This window comes from Chinchilla lanigera, unplaced genomic scaffold (genome assembly GCF_000276665.1).
Source record: "Chinchilla lanigera isolate Chin_1 unplaced genomic scaffold, ChiLan1.0 scaffold00042, whole genome shotgun sequence".
Classification (NCBI taxonomy): Eukaryota; Metazoa; Chordata; class Mammalia; order Rodentia; family Chinchillidae; genus Chinchilla; species Chinchilla lanigera.
The window spans coordinates 7,907,624-7,926,984 of record NW_004955443.1 but is presented as its reverse complement, the minus strand read 5'-3'; the positions used below and the strand labels follow the sequence as shown (position 1 = coordinate 7,926,984).

The window sequence follows — 19,361 nt, the reverse complement described above, 5'->3', positions numbered from 1 at the left end:
CGCGCTTCTCGGCCGCCGAGCAGCAGCAGGTGAGGGGCACGGCCGACTTCTTCGCCCTCTCTTTCGGCCCCAACAACTTCAAGCCCCCGAGCACCGTGCCTAAGATGGGGCAGAATGTGTCGCTCAGCTTGCGACAAGTGCTGAACTGGATCAAGCTGGAGTACGGCAACCCCCGAATCCTGATTGCCGAGAACGGCTGGTTCACAGACAGCCACGTGACCACGGAAGACACCACGGCCATCTACATGATGAAGAACTTCCTCAACCAGGTTCTGCAAGGTCGGTTGGGCATGAGCTCGCTTAGAAAGGGAAGATGCAGTCTTCATGGCTATTGAAAGTTACCTTGGGAGGCTGAGGCAGGAGGATCGTTGGGTGTTTGAAGCCAGCCTGGGCTACAAAGTGAGTGCAAGGCCAGCCTGAACTGCATAGTGAAATCTAAAAAAAAAAAAAGAAAGAAAGAAAGAAAGAAAGAAAATTACCTTGGAGCCGGGCATGGTATCCCAAACCTGTAATCCCAGCGCTCTGGAAGGCTGAGGCAGGAGGATCACAAATTGGAGGCCAGCCTGGGCGATTTGGTGATTTAACAAGACCTTGTCTCAAGAAAAAAAATATTCCCAGTACCAGAAAAAAAAAAAAAAAAAAAAAAGATAAAAAGTAAAAAAGGGATGGGGCTGTAGTTCAGTGAATGCCCTGGGTTCTGTCCCCAGCAACACACACACACACACACACACACACACACACACACACACACACTCGCGCACACGCGCACGCGTACACATGTTTAAAGTTCCCTATCATGAGTACTTTAAAATGCTTCTTGAAATTCTGATCCTTTTAGTCGGTACCATGACTGAGTGAAGAAAGCCCTAAAGCAGAGCCCAGTCCTTCCTATTGCTCGCAAAGATTTCTTCCCATCGCTGCCTTTCTCCACCTCATTCCTTTTCCTCCCCCCAGGCAGTGGCCCCTGCAGGTGGCTGCTGGGAACAGTGGAGCCCTGTAGAGTGCGGAGGAATTCCCTGGGATCTTCCCAGACTGTAGCTCCCTGGAGGGTCCCAAGTCTAAAGGACACTCCTGCTTCTGCAGGAGAGCAAGACCCAGCCCCAGTTCTAAGCAGGATCAGCCTGGGACAGGGCCACCCCGCCTTGGGCCGCCTGCGCACGGTTGGGCGCCTAGGAGCGCAGGCATCACCGCGGGCCTGGGTCAGGGCCGTGCGCCCCGCAGGCGCGCCCCTCCACCGCCCTGGCCCGCACGACCTAGGGGCTGGAGCCGCGGGATGCAGCACACTGACCCAGGGCAATCTCTCCCAAGGATTCTCCATCTTTTAGGAAAGGACTGTCAGCAATAAATCCCCCGAAGTGTATAGAATCGAGGCATTTCTAGGAGAAATGAAAGCTTTTAAGAAGGGCTTTAGCTCAGTGGCACAGCACCTGCCCGGCAAGCGCAAGGTCGTGAGTTCAATCCCCGGTACAAAAAAAAAGCTATTTACGGGTTGAGGATTTAGCTCAGCGGCACAGCACCTGCCTGGCAAGTGTGAGGTCATGAGTTCGATTCCTGGTACTGGAAAAAAAAAACAAGAAAAAAAAAAGAAAGATGATCCGAGGCCGGGCTTGGTGGCGCATGCCTGTAATCCCAGCACACGGCAGGCTGAGGCAGGAGGATCATTTCGAGTTCAAAACTAGCCTGGGCTACAAAGTGAGTTCAAGGTCAGTGTGAACCACACAGTAAAACCCTGTCTGAAAAAGACAGGGAAAAAAAAAAAATCTAAGGACTAATTTTTACCCAGTTTTTACACGTTATTGAGAGTTTTAAAGCTGAAACAGTACTGAAAGATCATTTTTGTCCAGTATTTTCTATTTACAGATGAGCAAACAGGCTAAAGCCATGGCTCTGACATCTTTCCTGGAACACAGGAGGGCGAGGCCTGGGCTCCTGCTACTTCGATTTTCTTACATCACTTTGCCTCTTTTGCCGCCTTCTAGCCTTATATTTGTTCATGTTAATCCTTTTTTTTTTTTTGTCTTTTTGAGACATGGCCTCTCTATGCAGTTCAGACTGGCCTTGAGCTTACTCTGTAGCCCCAGGCTGGTCTTGATCCGCAGAGATCCTCCTGCCTCAGCCTCCTGAGTACTGGGATTACAGGCATGTGACACCATGCCCAGCGTTTCACTCATGTTAATTCTAAGTGCTGATTTTCTTTTAGTTCCTGGAGGGTCGGTTCATAGAATGGAGAGAAATGGGGAGCTACTCAAACTTGAAAGGAGAAACTCCTGGTCACTAGCAGACCTCTGTATTGGTCCAAAAGGTTCTAGAAATTATCATCCCCGCGACGTGGATTTTCACATTAAATCTCAAAAATATTTTTACTGTTTATATTATTTTTTGTGGAATATTTTTTATTTATTTATTTCCTCCATTAATCTTTTTGCAGTGCTGGGGATGAAACCAAGGGCCTCGCCTCACTAGGCGAATGCTGTACAACTGAGCTACAGCCTCAGGGATGTTTTCCGGTTTCGGCTTTTTTTTTTTTTTTTGAGACAGGGTCTCACTATTGCAGTCCAGGCTGGTCTTAAACTCGCTATGTAGCCCAGGCTGGCCTTGAACTTGCGGTGATCTTCGTGCCTCAGCCTCCTGAGTACTGGGATTACAGATGTGAGCCACCACGCCCTGCAGTTGTGGATGGTGGTGTGTGTTAGGGGAGGGAGTATCCTTCTGGATAGGAATAACTGCCATTTTTGAGGTATAAACATGCATTTTCTCTTAAGAGTCCTGCAAAGCAGGAAGGAGGCTGGTTTCCCAGATGCTGTCTCCTGGCGTGTCCCTGAACGGCAAACATGAGCAAGGGTGCACAGCTTTCTTCTGAGAGCACATCTGCTTTCTTCTCTCCACAGCCGTAAGGTCTGATGAAGTGCAAGTGTTCGGTTACACCGCCTGGTCTCTCCTGGACGGCTTTGAGTGGCAGGATGCTTACAGCACCCGCCGAGGGCTGTTCTATGTGGATTTCAACAGTAAACAGAAAGAAAGGAAACCCAAGTCCTCAGCACGGTACTATAAACAGATCATCCAAGAAAATGGTTTTCCTTTAAAAGAGGCCACACCCGATATGCAGGGTCAGTTTCCCTGCGGCTTCTCCTGGGGTGTCACCGAGTCTGTTCTTAAGGTAGGTGGTTACTTGCTGTTCTGTGACATTTACGCGGTGACGGCTAAGAGATATTGACACCATGTATTCCGAGGCTGTGGGGGGAGCTGGGGAAAGGGGGAGGGGAGATCAGGCTGGCGGAGATGCCAGAATGCATGCAGCAACGGCGGTGGAGAAGAGGCTGCCTCCTGGGTCTAGGGCTGGCGCGCACCGCTGGGCATGGTGAGGAGTCAGCCTCTGTCGAGCCACTTGAACGAAGAATGGGGACGAATGGTTTGCCAAGAAATACTAGCTTGCTCTTTGAAAAACCAGCCAGACAGGGTGGTGCAGGCCTACGATCCCAGTACTCAGAAAGCTGAGGCAGGAGGATCGCTGTGAATTCAAGGGTAGTAAGGGCTACACAGTGAGCTCAAGGCCAGTCTAAACTACACAGTGAGAGCCTGTCTCAAAAACATGCAACAGGGCCGGGGATATAGTTCAGCGGCACAGCACCTGCCTGGCAAGCGCAAGGTCCTCAGTTCGATTCCCGATATGAGAAAGAAAACGCCCCCCACAAAACAAAACAAAAAAAACAAAAAAAAACCCAAAACCAAACAGATTTGATTTGATCTTGCCTGGTGTCATAGTAAGACTGCCTTTTGTAAATACCTTTTCAATACCATGCTGACGTGAGCTTTTTAAAACACTGTAAAATCAACCAGCAGGGTTTTACTCAAACAATTAATTATATCCAGATTTAACTTCACGCTCACATGATCAGTGTTCTCTCAGTTTAATGTCCTGGGTAACCAGCCGGCAGATGGCAAGTGGGCAGTAATATGGTTTTGCAATTAGGCTATGAAAGATGACACATGAGAAAACAATTAGAGGGAAAAGATTTACCAAAGGTTAATTATCATTTTTCCTGGTGTATTTAAATTCAGTCATGAGGAGAAACAGTATTTTAAAATAAGAAAAGGACTTTTGCTTGTCCTTATTCATCTTGAATTGGGAAATACTTTTCTTAAACTCTTCATTTTAGTTTAGACTCAAGGGCCTAACAGGCTATTAATTGCAACCAGGGAAAACTAAACCCAAGTCACAACTACCTTCTGTTGAGTTACCAGGGCTCAGCATACCCGGGAGGTGGGTGCAACAGTTCAGCACTATAGCGTGGCCTTGCCCGAGGGTCAGAGGGTCTGACCACGACAGGAGTCTAGGGCTTTCTGTGTTAGAGCTACCCTCGGGGTCTTAGGGTATCTTACTGTCCTTGGGTGGAGACAGCATGCAATACTCTCCTGTTGGGCAAATAAATGCTGTGTTCTCCTGGGGCAGAATATACTGGAGGCAAATGTGACATTACTTGAGCTTTTGAAATAGGAAGAGTTGGCCAGGCGTGGTGGTGCACGCCTGTAATCCCAGTACTCAGGAGGCTGAGGCAGGAGGATCATTTCAAGTACAAGACCAGCCTGGGCTACAAAGTGAGCTCAAGGCCAGCCTGAAATGCACAGCAAGACCCTGTGTCAAAAAGACAAAAAAAAAAAAAAAAATAGGAAGAGTTGAAAGTTGTGTTTTTTAGCAATACAAACAGCCTTTGCGCACCCCCGTTCCACCAGCCAGCCTCTTATAGGAGCTGTTGCTGGGGCCCCCAGCCTACTCTAACCCCAAGTGCTGCCCTTGCGGACCTCCTCCAATTTTACCTTTGCCTTCACTTTATGACAGGGCTTAGAATGCACCTTTCATGATCGCCGTAAACTGAGGGTGCCAAGCCAATTTCCGGATACATTTGCACAGAATCACAGCGACGCCACCATATAACCTGGGTCGGAAGAGCAAGTGAGCTGGAAAATGGCTTCTCAGCTCTTGTTTCCCGAGCAGAGGCCTGGATGTGGTTCCTTCCCTGTCTCCAGGTCTCCCTGGAGAATCTGAGCGCTGGCAAGGAGGGTAATCGCGCGGGCGGGTAGCCAGAACACACAGGTCATGAGGAAGGACGCGCGCATCATTTATTTTGTCTAATAAGAGGCAGCGCCCTTCTCTCCAAGGTTGCAGGTAGCGCCTCCCCGGCCACGGCCAGCCAGGGCTTCACCCAGGTCTGCTTCTCTCCGCAGCCGGAGCTGATGGCTTCCTCCCCGCAGTTCACCGACCCCAGCCTGTACGTGTGGAACGCCACGGGCAACAGACGGCTGCACCGCGTCAAGGGGGTAAAGCTGAAAACGCGGCAGGCTCAGTGCACGGATTTCATCAGCATCAAAAAGCAGCTGGAGATGCTGGCCCGAATGGGAGTCACTCACTTCCGGTTCGCTCTGGACTGGGCCTCCGTCCTCCCCAGCGGCAACCTGACCTCGGCTAACCGACAGGCCCTGCGCTACTACCGGTGTGTGGTCAGCGAGGGCCTGAAGCTCAACGTCTCGGCCATGGTCACGCTGTACCACCCGACGCACGCCCGCCTGGGCCTCCCCGGGCCGCTGCGGCTCGGCGGGGGCTGGCTCAACCCCGCCACGGCGCAGGCCTTCCGGGACTACGCGGGGCTGTGCTTCCGCGAGCTGGGGGACGTGGTGCGGCTCTGGATCACCATCAACGAGCCCAACCGGCTGAGCGACATCTACAACCGAACCGGCAACGACACCTACCTGGCGGCGCACCACCTGCTGATGGCCCACGCGCTGGCCTGGCGCCTCTACGACCGGCGCTACCGGGCGGCGCAGCGCGGCGCCGTGTCGCTGGCGCTGCACTCGGACTGGGCGGAACCCGCCAACCCCTTCGTGGACTCGCACTGGAAGGCGGCCGAGCGCTTCCTGCAGTTCGAGATCGCCTGGTTCGCGGAGCCGCTCTTCGGGAGCGGGGACTACCCGCCGGCCATGCGGGAGCACCTGGCCGCCCGGAGCCGGCGCGGGCTGTCGGGCTCCGCGCTGCCCCGCTTCACCGAGGCCGAGCGCAGGCTGGTCAGGGGCGCCGCCGACTTCTACGCGCTGAACCACTTCACCACCAGGTTCGTGATGCACGAGCAGCGGCGCGGCAGCAGCTACGACGCGGACCGCGACGTGCAGTTCCTGCAGGACATCACCCGCCTGAGCTCGCCCTCGCGCCTGGCCGTGCTGCCCTGGGGCGCGCGCAAGCTGCTGCGCTGGATCCGCGGCCACTACGGCGACGTGGACATCTACATCACCGCCAGCGGCGTGGACGACCAGGCGCGCGAGAACGACCGGCTGCGCAAGTACTACCTGGAGAAGTACGTCCAGGAGGCCCTGAAAGGTGAGGCCCGGCCCTCCTGGCTGCCGTGAGTAGGCACCAGGACACGACGCGGGCGGAGGCCTAGTAGTGACAGTGTCAGGCTTGTAGCACCCAAGTAATTTTAACCTTAAGAGTGACAAGCTCATTATGGAAAATTTGGCATATTTCTCTAAAAATCATTTGAAAATTCACCCCCCAAAACAAGCTCTGTCAATATTTTGGATTACTTCTTTCCAGTGTAATTGCTAGGTATTTTATTTTTCATTTTCATTTTTGAGACAGGGTCTCACTATGTAGTGCAGACTGGTCTTGAATAATGTAGTCCAGGATGGCATGGAACTCGTGAAGATCATCCTGCCTCAGCCTCCCAATACTAGGTATTTTTAATATAATTGACCTATCTCAAAAAAAAACCCAGACAATTTTGTATCCAACTTTTACCCCCCAGTACTGGAAATCCAACCAGGGCCTCCTGTGTGGCTCTACACAGACTTATATCCCCAGTCCTCCACTCAACTTCTCTTTCTCATGTTGTTGATCAAACCCAAGACATCATGCATGCTAGATAAGCACTCTCTCACTAAGCAAGAACTTTTTCCTTAAAATCATGCTATAAATAAATGGTCCAAAAAATAAATAAATGGTCCATGTCATAAACAAATCCCCTAAACTTTTTGTTCATGATTGCTTAATATCACATGCTTTATGAACGTACCTCCACATACTTAACCTTTCCTCCCGTGTTTGATATTTAGGATTTTATTTTCCCCCAAAGTAGGTATCTAGTGTTTGATATGTGGGAGTTTTTCTTTTCTTGGTATGGATTCTCTTCATTTCTAATTACCTCCTTTAGGACCAGTTGCCCATTGCCTAATTATGGGGTCAAATATTCTCAACAGCAGCGTATCTGACTGCTGACCTCAGGTACCCTTCCCAACATTGAGGCTTGTAAGTTTTTGTTGTTGCTTTTTTTGAGATGAGGTGTCACTATGTAGTTCAGGCTGGCCTCAAACTCTCTACAATCCTCCTGCCTCAGCCTCCCAAGTGCTGCGATTACAGGTATGCATCACCATGCCCAGTTTAAAATCTTGTGTGGCTTTATTTATTTGTTTATTTATTTATTTATTGGGCTTTTTTGAGACAGGGACTTGTTATGTAGTTTAGACTGGCTTTGAACTCTTCTTGTTTTTCCAGTACTGGGAGTTGAACTCAGGACCTTGCGCTTGCCAGGCAGGCGCTTGTGCCACAGAGCTATATTCCCGGCATGGCTTTGAACTCTATGCAGCCCAGGGTGGCCCTGAACTTGCAGTGATCCTCCTGCCTCAGCCTCTCAAGTGCTGGGATTATAGGAGTGCACCATCATGCCCAGTTTAAAATCTTATGTTTAAATGATCATGATAAACTTGAAGTAGCAAAAATATCCCAGAAATGTATGCATTTATTTGACAAATACTGAGCACCTAACATGGGCTAAAACTGTTCTGGGCACTCGGCACCAGTGAATAAAATCATGATCACTGTCATGGAGGGCGTCCAGGGTGAGGAAGAGCAGCTACAACCCTAAAGCCACAGCTTACACTGGCCCCTCAGTCCCACAGTCTGTCCCTTCCCGCTCTGACCGCGTCTCTACTTCCTTCTCCACTGCCTCTTCTGCAGCCGCTGATCAGGCCCGAGCCTGGTATGGGCCAGGCCCGCGTTAAACGTTAGCATTCTGCACTTGCTGTCCCTTCACCCAGAGCACGCCTCTCTGTCTGTTGTTTTGGGTTTGTTGACACAGGGTCTCACTCTGTGGTCCAGGCTGGCAAGGCCAGAGTTCTCCAGCCTGCATCCTCTTCGGTTTTTCTCCGTACAACTTTTAACCTCTGATACACTGTATCTTCCCTACTTGTTGATTTTTGCCCCATAAAAATGCGGGCTCAAGTACGTCCCAAGTGCAGATTTGGAACAGGAGGCTGGGTGAACCTAGTAGGACTCCAAGCTTAGAGAAGGCTGCGCCCTGGGCCACGTCCACATTCAGAGGTCAGCAAAACGCGAGACCAGTGAAAAAGGCTGAGTGGAGGCAGGCGCTGTAGGAGCTAGTTAGCTGGGGGGTGCGCTGGAGGGAGTGTTGTTTTTATTAAGATGGCAGAAGTTACGGTATCTGTCTAAGAGAGGGACGGAGCCCTGTCCTGAGGCAGCGTAGGAGGCTTCAAAGCAGGAGGGAAGGCAGAGCGGGTGCAGACTCCAGGAGGGAGCGGCCATCTCCGGAGGGGCAGGGTTCTCCATGAAAGCGGGGGTGGCACTGGGGGCCAGAGGGTGTGAGGCTGACTGGGAGCGGATGGAGACCAGGAGAAAGCAAATGCGGCTCCTGGGCAGTGCCCGGGGCTCACCTGAGGCCCACCCCGGGACAGAGGGCAGACTTCTGCGGGCGACCTCCGGCACACGTGTGCTAAGTGATCTTCAGGGCTCTGCTTCTTACATTTGCTTTTCTTACGGATCAAAATTTTATTTTTTTAAAAAGCTATGCACATTTTTACCCTCTTTCCAAGGCCCATAAAAGCCTTAAATGAGAGCTGTGTCCTTTCTTTCATGGACATGACTCGAGCTTGTCTCACTGAAAACTAAGCTCTTCCCCCATGAACTTCACGGTCACTTGTGAGTCCTGACGTTGCTTTCTGGTGTTTTTCAGCATACTTGATTGACAAAGTCAAGATCAGAGGCTACTATGCGTTCAAACTGACTGAAGAAAAATCTAAACCCAGGTTTGGATTCTTCACATCCGATTTCAAAGCCAAATCTTCAGTGAGGTTTTATAACAAGCTGATCAGCAGCGGCGGCTTCCCGGCTGAGCACAGCGGCCCTGCGTGCGGTCAGGCGCAGAGGGACAGGGAGTGCGCTGTCTGCTCACTGCTCCTGCGGAGGAAGCCGCTGATATTCTTCGGCTGTTGCTTGTTCTCCACCCTCGTTCTGCTGTTATCCATCATCATTTTTCACCAGCGGAGAAGAAAATTTTGGAAAGGAAAGAACGTACAAAACATACCATTAAAGAAAGCCCGCAAAAGAGTTCTTAGCTAAACTCATGTGTCATATAGCTTAGACGTGCACTCCGGTCCCGCGCGCTGGGACTCACAGAACACGGCTGTGTGCTGGGAGGAGGTGGAGGGAGACTCGGTAGTCACCAAGGTGGTAACTAACACTGGTCATCACCGCAGCGAGGTTCACATGAATTTGCCCTCACGTGTGGACAGCAGCGGGTTCAACATTTGCAGCTGACGAATCAGGCTTCACCGGGACGGAGATCTGAGATTTCCTGATCACTGCTTCAGCAAATGCGATGAGCAGTTTCCTATCCTTTTTCTCTGGACTTCTTCCCCAAGAACCAATAACTACTGATGGCAAAAGAATTACTTTAAGAAGTGAAAATCTGTGATGTTAGATGCCACAGCAGAGATTGCTGTCGCTTCTAACAAGGTGTTTTTAGGCCAGGGTGGTCCTCGAATGGAAAGCAAAAGCACAACAGGGTAAGCGATGGTTGTCTGCAGCCAGTTACAGCAGACCCTGAAACACATTGGTCTGCTTTTCTCAAAAAGAATTATTAAGCATTTCTAAGACATCTCTGTTGTGAGCTTGCTCTTCTTAGGTTTCTCGTGTTTTGAAAAATGTAACTCCCACAATTCATCTTGTGGAAAGAGCGAGGACTAAGGTTCGGAACGAGAGCCAGCTGTGCGCAGACAGGACGCTCTGCAACCTCAGGGCACCATGGTTTCCTGAACCGGCTTCCTCATCCTCCCCGTGCTTGTGATTCAGTAGACTAGGAAATCTAAAAAGCTCTAAGTTGTACTGCTCACCAGGAGTGGTCTCAGGACTGCACTGTTATTCCACAAGAGAAAGAATTATTGCCGGGTGTGGTGGTGCATGCCTGTAATCCCAGCACTCTGGGAGGCTGAGGCAGGAGGATTGTTGAGAGTTTGAAACCAGCCTGGGCTACAAAGTGAGCACAAGGCCAGCCTGAACTGGATAGTGAGACCCTGTCTCAAAAACAAAAAGGCAAAAAAAAAAAAAAATTATTATTATTCTTTCCCCTGAAGAGTTGCTTTTCACATGAATACAGGTAGCTACTGAGGTGTAGGATGGAGCCACATCTGGACCTAGCAACTGTGACTGGAGAAATTCAGTATGTTGGTCTAAGCGAGTTAGAACTTTTTTATAGGAGATCTTTTAAAACCAGAACTCGTAAGTCTGAACTTGAATAGTGTAAATGTTTTATGAGCCGGGCATAATGGTGCATGCCAGTAATCCCAGTACTCAGGAGGCTGAGGCAGGACTGCTGTGGTTTGAGGCCAGCCTGGACTACTTAGTGAGTTCAAGGCCAGCCTAAACTACAAAGACCCTGTCTCGAAAAACAAAAACAACAAAATGAACTGTAATTAAGACTACTGCACATTGATTTTATATTGGAGTCACAAAAGCTTGCATGTACACACATTTTATCTATCTATTCTTCTTTCTGGTTGGTCAACATTTAACCACACGTTACACATAGTCACTACTCAGTGTCTGCCCACTCCAGGAGTTTTAGACTTTCAGAGTCAAAGGAGCCATGTATGGTGGCACACACCTAAAATCCTAGCACTCAGGAGGCTGAGGCTGGAGGATCACTGCCGAGTTCCAGAACAGCCTGGGATACCCAGTGAGTTTAAGGCCAGGCTGAACTACACAGTGATGCCTTGTCTCAAAAGATTCAAAAGGAAATAGTTCCTCTCAAAAAGCCTTAGTAGCAAATGCCCCCCCCAATGTTTTAATTATATTCAGATTATTACAAGACTAATTTACATCAGGATTCTAATTGATAAGAACAGTTAAGTTTCAGATAACTGATCAAGTGAATGCAAGTGACAGAAAATAAACCTGAGGGGCTGGGGAGTTAGCTCAGCAGCACAGCGCCTGCCTGGCAAGCACAAGGTCGTGAGTTTGATTCCCAGTACCAAAAAAAGAGAAAATAAACCTGTCATTTGGCCAAATTCAAACAGCAAATTCTGCTTTTCTCTCTTACTCTAACACTCACTCCTCGAGCCCCAGCAGTTTTAAAGTACGCTTTATCAAAAACTTCTGTGAGAACTCAGTTCTTAATGCTATGCATTACAACCGGTCCACTGTTTTACTGTGCTGAGAAGATACGTGTTTTAAAGAATCACTTGGTTCCTTTTCCCTTTGTGCCAGATTCACCCTGACTGAAGAGCTCCAGTAAAAAATGTCAATAGAACAACTCATCAACTTACTGCCTCTTTTAATAGTGTCTTCAGAGGAAAAAAAAATGTGCAGTCAGCCAGATTTTTGCTGCCTGTCTCAAAGTATCTTGTGCTTGCAGTTTCCAAGTCCACTGACCACTACGTTTCAGTATGCTGCGCTGGGGGCTGAACTTTGCGCATGCTAGGCAAGGGCTCCACCACCAAGTCACATCCCAGCCCATCTTCGTGATTTCTTACTGTGTCCACACAGATCAGCGGGCACACGGCTGTAATCCCAGCCACTCAAGAGCCTGAAGCAGGAGCAAGCCCAAGGTCAGCCCGGAAACCTAGCCAGACGCTATCTCAAAAAGGGTCCAAGATGCAGGTTGATGAAGGGGAGGCCCGCACCCCACCGAGGAAAATGAGAAAAAGAAACTAGACGAAGTTCAAATCTCGCGCCCCCTTTTCAAACGCTGCCTTGCCACACAGCAGTGGAGACAGAAAGCTCCCAGTCAAAGGCTCCAAGTCCTCCCTTGCTGCTACCTAGGGCTTTCTCTACTAGTTTCTAAACCACAGGCACAGGAAAATCCTTAGGTAAGTTACATAATCTGGCCCATGACTCACTGTACTTACTAATATTCAGGTTTATGAAACCGCTATGTAAAACTGTCAAGGGCCAATTAGAAATTGACAGTTCTTGCCAAAAGCAAACACAAAGACCTTTAAGCTTTTTTGTTTTCAATAAAGGTAACCACCTCGTCTTTCACTAACTCTTTGACATCAGTGAATGCCACAGCTGGCATTCAGCCGCTAGAAAATGATGCCAGTATGTCGCATCTGTTTAATTTGTAGTTATTCTAAATAAACTAGTTCCTGCTGATTATAGGTATTCAACTCAGAATCTGGTTCACTGCAAGGCTTTGAAACATGCACGGGTCTGGCACTGACAGGGCCCCACCCCTGTGGGTCATCTCCGCCTCAGCAGTGTGCTGGTGGACAAGTGACTTCTGGGGTGTTTTCATTCACACGTGGACACCTACACTGAAAAGCTGGGGAAATACCCGAAGTGTTTCTCCACAGTAGACAAGGAAAGAGAGATCTTCCCTAGGGAACTAGATCCACAGCACCTAATTTTTTTTCTTTTTCAGACAGGGTCTCATTGTGTATTTTAGGGTGGCCTTGAACTTACCATGTAGCCCAGGCTGGCCTCAAACTCAGTGATCCTCTTGCCTCAGCCTCCCAAGTTCTGGGATTACAGGTATGTGCCACTACATCCAGCCTATAATATGCAAGTTGTATGACAACTACCCCTTAGCTAAACACAGCCTCCAGAAGTTACCAGTGAATCTCCTGGCTGACTAACCAGTCCCTTCTTGGGGCAAGCTTCCTCCCACAGCAGGCTGCTCCTCACACCTACGTCTCAGTACCAACATCTTGTCCTATACAAGACTTCCATTTGTTAGTTTCTTTCGATCATTTTGAAATCTCAACTTTTTACATAATGCTGAATCTGCAATCTCAGTGCCATCCACTCAGAAGTGCACGCCTGATACCTGCACTGTCAGTGCACAGTCCTGTTACATTCCAGCAGCATACAACTGTTCAGCGAGAAACCGCCAATGCTTTATATGCCACTGACAGTTGCTGGGTGTCGTAGTGCACGGAAGGCTGAGGCAGGAAGGCTTACCACTAGTTTGAGATCAGCCCAGGCTAGAGTTCAAAGCCAGCCTAAAAAGAAAAAAAAGCTAAGTGCAACATTAAGGACTGGGGACATAGCACAGCAGCACAATGCCTGCCTGGCAAGCGCAAGGTCTCTTTGATTTCCAGTACCAAAAACAATCAACAAACACCCTCCCCCGCCCAAAAAAAAAACAAGATGGGAGGGGCAAGAGGAGTGAATGCCGCTTTTTCAAAGGGTGATCAAGGGTGGTCTTCACTGACCACACACCTGTAAGAAGTGAATCAGTCCCAGTTCAAAAACCCTTCCAAAGGGAAGACAGCTCAGAGGCTGGGTACCAAGGAACACAAGGTCAGTTCGGCTGTCATAAGCAGTTTTAAAAACTGGTGTAGGATTAGGAGCACAGTGGTATGATTTGTTTCAAAAAGCTATACAGGGGGGCTGAGGATGTAGCTCAGTGGCACAGTCCTGCCTGACAAGCTCGAGGTCCTGTGTTTTATTCCCAATACAAAAAAAAAAAAAAAAAAACCACAACAAAAACCCAGCAGCTATACAGGGGTACTCAGTGACAGAGTGGGTGCCTAGCATTTGCTAGGCCCTGGGTTCATTTCCCAACATGGCAAAGGAAAACAAATTATGTCACCCAGAACCTGTTCTTGAAGCCTACTGAAACTCCACCCCTTATTTCAAAGCAGAACTTATTAAAAACCCATCAGTTCTGATACAGCCAGTTGGTGCACTTGAATCAAGCTCTAAGATCCAGCTTCTGTTACCTTCTTAATCTCAGAAAGAAGTAATGACTACCCACTGGTCTCTCCTGAGGGAATCTGTGTAAGGTGTCGATATGATACCTGAGGTCTGGCAATCACCATGCCAAGCTAAAGGACTGTGAAGCAAACAGCTGAGGTATTGGACAAGAGATCTTGCACCCTAACAGCCACATGTCCATCATGAACTAAAGCTAACTGCATTTTCCAGCCCACAATGAGGCTGTGACATTGCTCCACTTCTCAGCTCTTTTTTCTCAAGTGACCAGCACATGCCTGCCTCACCTACTGCTCAGATCCCACCTTCTGGATCTCCCGTTCTATAGCCACAGCGCCGCTGCCTGTCACTGGTACCATATTCCTCTTGCCTGAAATATTCTATCGCTTCAGGAAACACATGCAAGGCACCTGTTCCCATGAAGCAAAGCTAGGACACGCCTGTTCCTTCAAAAGCACAGGAGCTCATTCCTCAAGCTGTGTACTTGCCAAGTAGCTTGAATGGATCAAGAGCAAGTCCCAAATCAATAAAGATCTTTTATTGTCTCATTAAAATATCACATACTGATCTTGTAATCCAGAAGCTTGTTTCTGTGGCTGGATAGCTGCAAAAAAGAAAGGCAAACATCTATAAATCTCCATCAGTACCCTTGCCCAGCAAAGTTCCATTCTAAAGGGTTCAACATTCGGACTGTAACTTAATGGTTCATAGTCAACTATGAGCACAGTAACGTATGTCAGTTCTCACACTTTGCGAAATTTACTGTGGTCCAGAAAGCAATTCCCTGTGTCATCTCAACTCTAACTTAAGCCCCATCTAAAGCAGTAATAAAACTTAGAAGCACTAAAAAACCTACCTCTTGGATCTTACTCATCTGGCTGCTGAACTGTTCCCTTTTCAGAAACATAGATACCATCCAAAAATTTTCTGATATCCTTGTTTTTGACTGTTGTGGCCTGCTGAATCAAAGCAGCTGTAAGAGAAAAACAAACTCAATTTCGAGATCATACTATACTTTTTAATCAGCACGTACTACTCATAACACATTAAACATGTCCCATCTCGCTGGCAGCCCCCCAGTACATCGTATATACCTTGCTCTTGACCACAGCAAGGGACTCACCCACCCCACCTAGGTTTATGTACACAGTGATGTTCATGAGCTAACGAAACTGCATAGAAGACACATTTCTCAGAATACATCCCTGTTAAGCGACACGTGCCTGTATGCAACACGTGCCTGTATTTTGTTATATGCTATATCCAATCTCAAAATCATTGGACTAGCTTTCCCCAAAATAACAAAGATTGAAGCCAAAGCCTTCACGCGGACTGCATCTCTAGTCCTTACTCAGACAGTCTCAAGCAGACACTAAGTTGCCCAGAATGGGTTTAAAATTGCCGTTCTCCTGCCTCAGCCTCCTAGAGTGCTGGGACTATAGGAGGGCACCACCACACCCAGCTTCAGGATAGCTTTTAAAAAAGCAAATCAAATTAAATGAGTAAAACACCAAATATTTAATCACAAAATTTAGATAAAATTTTGTAGGTAAAATTAGACACAGTAAACATACAAACCTGAATTTGAAACAAGCTCAATGTCATTTCCTTCAAGGATTAGTTCATCTTTCTGGGCTTGAGATACTGAGCAAGCAACACCTAAAAAAACGGAAGAGTATTAACAGTGGCAGATCAGAGCTAAAAAACAAAACAAAAACCACCGGGCATGGTGGTGCATGCCTATAATCCCAGCACTCAGGAGGCTGAGGCAGGAATAGTACGGCCAGTTCAAAATCAGCCTGGGCTACAAAGTTAGTTCAAGGCCAGTCTGAACTGCATAGTGAAAGCCTGTCTCAAAAAGACCAAAACAAAACAAAAAACCCACCTTAAATTTTAGTGCTAATTTCATTCCATGAAACAAACCAACCTCTCTTTTGGCTATATAGGGAATGGCTTATCTGGCCAGAAGTTTAATTTGCGTTCTGCCTGGAATGAATCCGTCCCAGTGGTCGTAGGCTCAGTAACTCAACTATGCACTAAGTGTAATTTAGTTGTACCAAATTCTGTATCAAGTTCTCTTCCTATGGTACATATTTAATACCACTCAAGTGTTTTTTTTTTAACCTAAAGATTGTCACACAATGTTCCTGACCAGTCATTTCCTAAAGCTTGTCTACCATGTATTAGACAAGCACTGTTTTAATAGTTTCCAAATTCAACTCACTTAATCATGAAATACTCCTTTTTACAGACCAGTAAAATAAGTTACATAGACACTTGTTCAAGGTAGGTAAGAACTGAACTTTAAACCTAAGCACAATCTTCCAAGCTCTTAAGCATTATTCAAAAGCTTTTGGAGGATTTAATTTCTCCTTTTTGCAGTGCTAGAGATTGAACCCAGGGCCTCTGCACTGAGCTATATCCCCACCCTTTTTAAAATTTTGAGATTGGGTCTTGCTGACTTGCTCAGGCTGTGCTTGAACTTGTAACGCTCCTACCTCAGCCACCCAGAGTGCTGAGAACTTAAATGTTTTCACCACAAAGAAATTAGTTTATAGAAAACAAAAAAGAGACTACTTATGTGAGATGGACACTAATTAGCTTGATTTGATCATTCTATAAACGCATACATACACAGAAGCATCACATTGCACCCTGCAAATATATACAATTATTCATGGCAATCCTCCTAGGTCAGCCTCCCCAGTGCTGGGACTATAGGTGTGGGTCACCAGGCCTAGAAAAGATCATCTTCTAAAAACAGTCAGGTCTGGTGGTACAGCTCAGCGGTAAAGCCTTTGTCTAGTGTGTATGGGGCTCAATCCCTAACACTCCCCTTCGCAAAAAAGCTTCCATACTCTGTAAGCTAATTCAATATGTAATGATTCAGGAAAGATACAAACCCTTAACTAGCACCAAGAATTAGGTGCAAACAAGAAACAATAAATATGGTTTTAGCCATAACTGACCCAGAACACCAGCCTTCAAAGCCTTAAGGGAAAATGCCTAGATCCTATCTGAACAGGCATGCACATACCTGCCCTCATACGAACCCGGCGGATGTATTTTTCACCCAAGAAATTCCGGATTTCAACAAGAGACCCATTCTCCTGAATAACGACGTTGATGGGGAAGTGAGCGTACACAGACCTCATCTTGTAACGGAAGCCCTATTAAATAAACAAGTTTTGAGCAATGCTGACACATTTCAAAGAAATCCAGTCTCAAAGTTCAGCAGGATGCTTATTTTACAATTTAAAACATAACAGCTTTCACACGGCCCTCATTATCAAGGTGCTCTAACAACTGTCAACTGCACCAAGCCTCTCAGAGTTAGCATCTTTACAACCACGTATCACAGGGACACTGTCTCCTGACAGTAGAGGTCCTTAAGGAAGCATTTGTTTTACTACCCCTTCCGCCATAGTAAACAAGGCTAATTTCTCTTAATGGGAATCCAAAGTTCCTTCTCTTGGGCAAAACTGAGAATATCAAGCCAAGTAAGACAGGGCCTTTCTCTTCGAGGAACTTTTGTCTGGAGACCAGAGTAGACAGCTGAAATACGACCCAGTAAGTTTGTAACACAGGTAGGCACAGCGTGCCATTATCAGGTATTTTCTAGAAGGACTGAAGTTTTGATGAGCAGTGATTATCAAATACACATTTAGAAAAACAGGCAGGGAGTTCAAAGATTCCAGCTTTTTCCACCAGCACAAGGAATCTTTAATAGCAGGTGGCACATCAACTACTCAAAGTATGCCCAATGGCCTGCAGGTCTAAGAGATTTTTATTAAACAACAAAACCCAAATAAGCCTGAAGGTATGAACTCTGAACTTTGTGTGAACTGCACCCATCTGATCTTTTTCTCACATCCACCATTTAATCCTCAGGGCAGGGATGCTAGTCAAGTACAGAGTTCACAGATCTCACCAAACTACACGCACAACCCATTTCCCAGTGGGTTCCGAACAGGCCGACGGTCGGCTTACCAGCGTAACGCCCTTGATCATGTTCTGTACGTGACTACAGATCGTGCGGACGGTGGCCAGCTCCTTCCTGTTTCCCCACCATTTGTCAACCCGGAGCTGGAACAGAAGGAAACGTTCACAGGTCTTTCCTTAAATGTAAGAGAACGGCTCATTTATCCAGGGAACAGATACAATAAAAAAATTAACTCTAATTAAAGCACAATTTAATTTTCAATTGGGAACTGGGAAAATCAATTTTCAATTGTTAAAGTCCAATCCATCTAGAGCCTCCTACACTCAACAAACATTACCATATAGTTTTAGGACGGAGTGACAACCTGAAACGTCAATTTTTTTGCTGTCAGTTGCAACGAATGTCATTTCGACAGCGCAAAAATACCACCTACTTCCTACACAAGCAAAGACATCAAAAATAAACCTAAGTTGTGACTATGCCTTACCACAAGGGATAACTGTTGAGCTTTTACAACCTGCTGCGTTGACAGTTTGCTTCTGATTTTACTAAAATCAGCTTCGCTTTTGGATGCCAAACTTTAAAGCTAAAGCATGCAGCCTCAGCTGAGAAATTTCCAAGGTAACCACCGCGACGCCGTTATACATCACGACCTTCCAAACGCAAGCGGCCCCCGAAAACTCACCCTCTTCTTCTTCTTCCCCAGGAGACTGAGCTCGACGTTGATGTGGTTGAAGTCCCTCCGCAGGGTCCCTCGGGGGCCCTTCACAATAACCGTGCGTCCCTTCAGCGTGATGTCCACTAGAACAGGGAACGAGACCGTGAGATCACCCAACAACGCTTAGCGCATTTAAAGAGCTCAGAGAAAGACATCAAGCCTCGTACCATTTTCCGGAATGTCGACAGTCTGATTGCTGAGAATGGTCTTCATTCTGAAACACAAACGCGGGTAAGGTCGCAACACAGGAGCTTTTCTGCCGCGCTAGACTGCACTAGGGCGGAGGCCGCCAGGCGGGCAATCCCAGGAGGACCTAACAGCACCGGGGCCGACAGCAGCCTCCCGCGCTCCTAGGCCTGGAAGGAGCGGCGCCACGACGGGCGTCCGGAAGCCCAGTGGGCTAACTCCTGCTCCGTCCGCCCCTAGAAGTCCCTACGGCCGCGCGGTACCGGAAGGATTCGAGGAGGGCAGGGGGAGGCCTAAAAGGCCAGAACTGGACTCAAATCTCCGCGCCGCCAGTTCCATATGGCGCTCGCCGCGCTGGGAGACAAACAGAACAAAGATTCCGAGCGTCAGGGCCATGCCGCTGGCTTTCCCAGAGCCGATGGCTTCAGATTCCCAGACCCCGACAAGAGTACACAAACCTCCTCACCTTGCGGGAGATACGGCAAAGGGAGAGCGTCATTCGTCATCACGTTCTTGTA

General features: G+C 47.8%; 2 protein-coding genes across 4 annotated transcripts in view; one reads left to right on the top strand and one right to left on the bottom strand.

The window, feature by feature from the left end:
* The window catches only part of Klb (klotho beta), a gene marked incomplete in the record, with an annotated part of 37,344 nt that extends 27,406 nt beyond the window's left edge, over positions 1-9,938 (top strand). The window contains 4 exon segments of the mRNA XM_013518072.1: positions 1-279; positions 2,889-3,157; positions 5,224-6,367; positions 9,015-9,938. Of these exon segments, the coding sequence (XP_013373526.1) occupies positions 1-279; positions 2,889-3,157; positions 5,224-6,367; positions 9,015-9,400 (2,078 nt within the window).
* Positions 9,939-14,512: 4,574 nt separating this feature from the next.
* On the bottom strand, positions 14,513-19,357 carry Rpl9 (ribosomal protein L9). Of its 3 annotated transcripts, none has more exons than XM_013518071.1 (8): positions 19,310-19,357; positions 18,825-18,871; positions 18,625-18,740; positions 17,987-18,114; positions 17,034-17,166; positions 15,575-15,655; positions 14,853-14,969; positions 14,513-14,600 (listed from the first exon to the last, which is right to left on the bottom strand). In XM_013518071.1, the coding sequence occupies exons 1-7, from the start codon at positions 19,340-19,342 to the stop codon at positions 14,863-14,865; spliced, it is 645 nt and encodes a 214-aa protein (XP_013373525.1). In that variant the 5' UTR covers positions 19,343-19,357; the 3' UTR covers positions 14,513-14,600; positions 14,853-14,862. The 3 variants fall into 3 exon arrangements, with proteins under 3 accessions (XP_013373525.1, XP_005392037.1, XP_005392038.1); XM_005391980.2 differs by having other exon boundaries at positions 17,987-18,082; positions 19,310-19,334; XM_005391981.2 differs by lacking the exon at positions 19,310-19,357 and adding an exon at positions 19,107-19,189 and having other exon boundaries at positions 17,987-18,082.
* Positions 19,358-19,361: the final 4 nt, after the last annotated feature.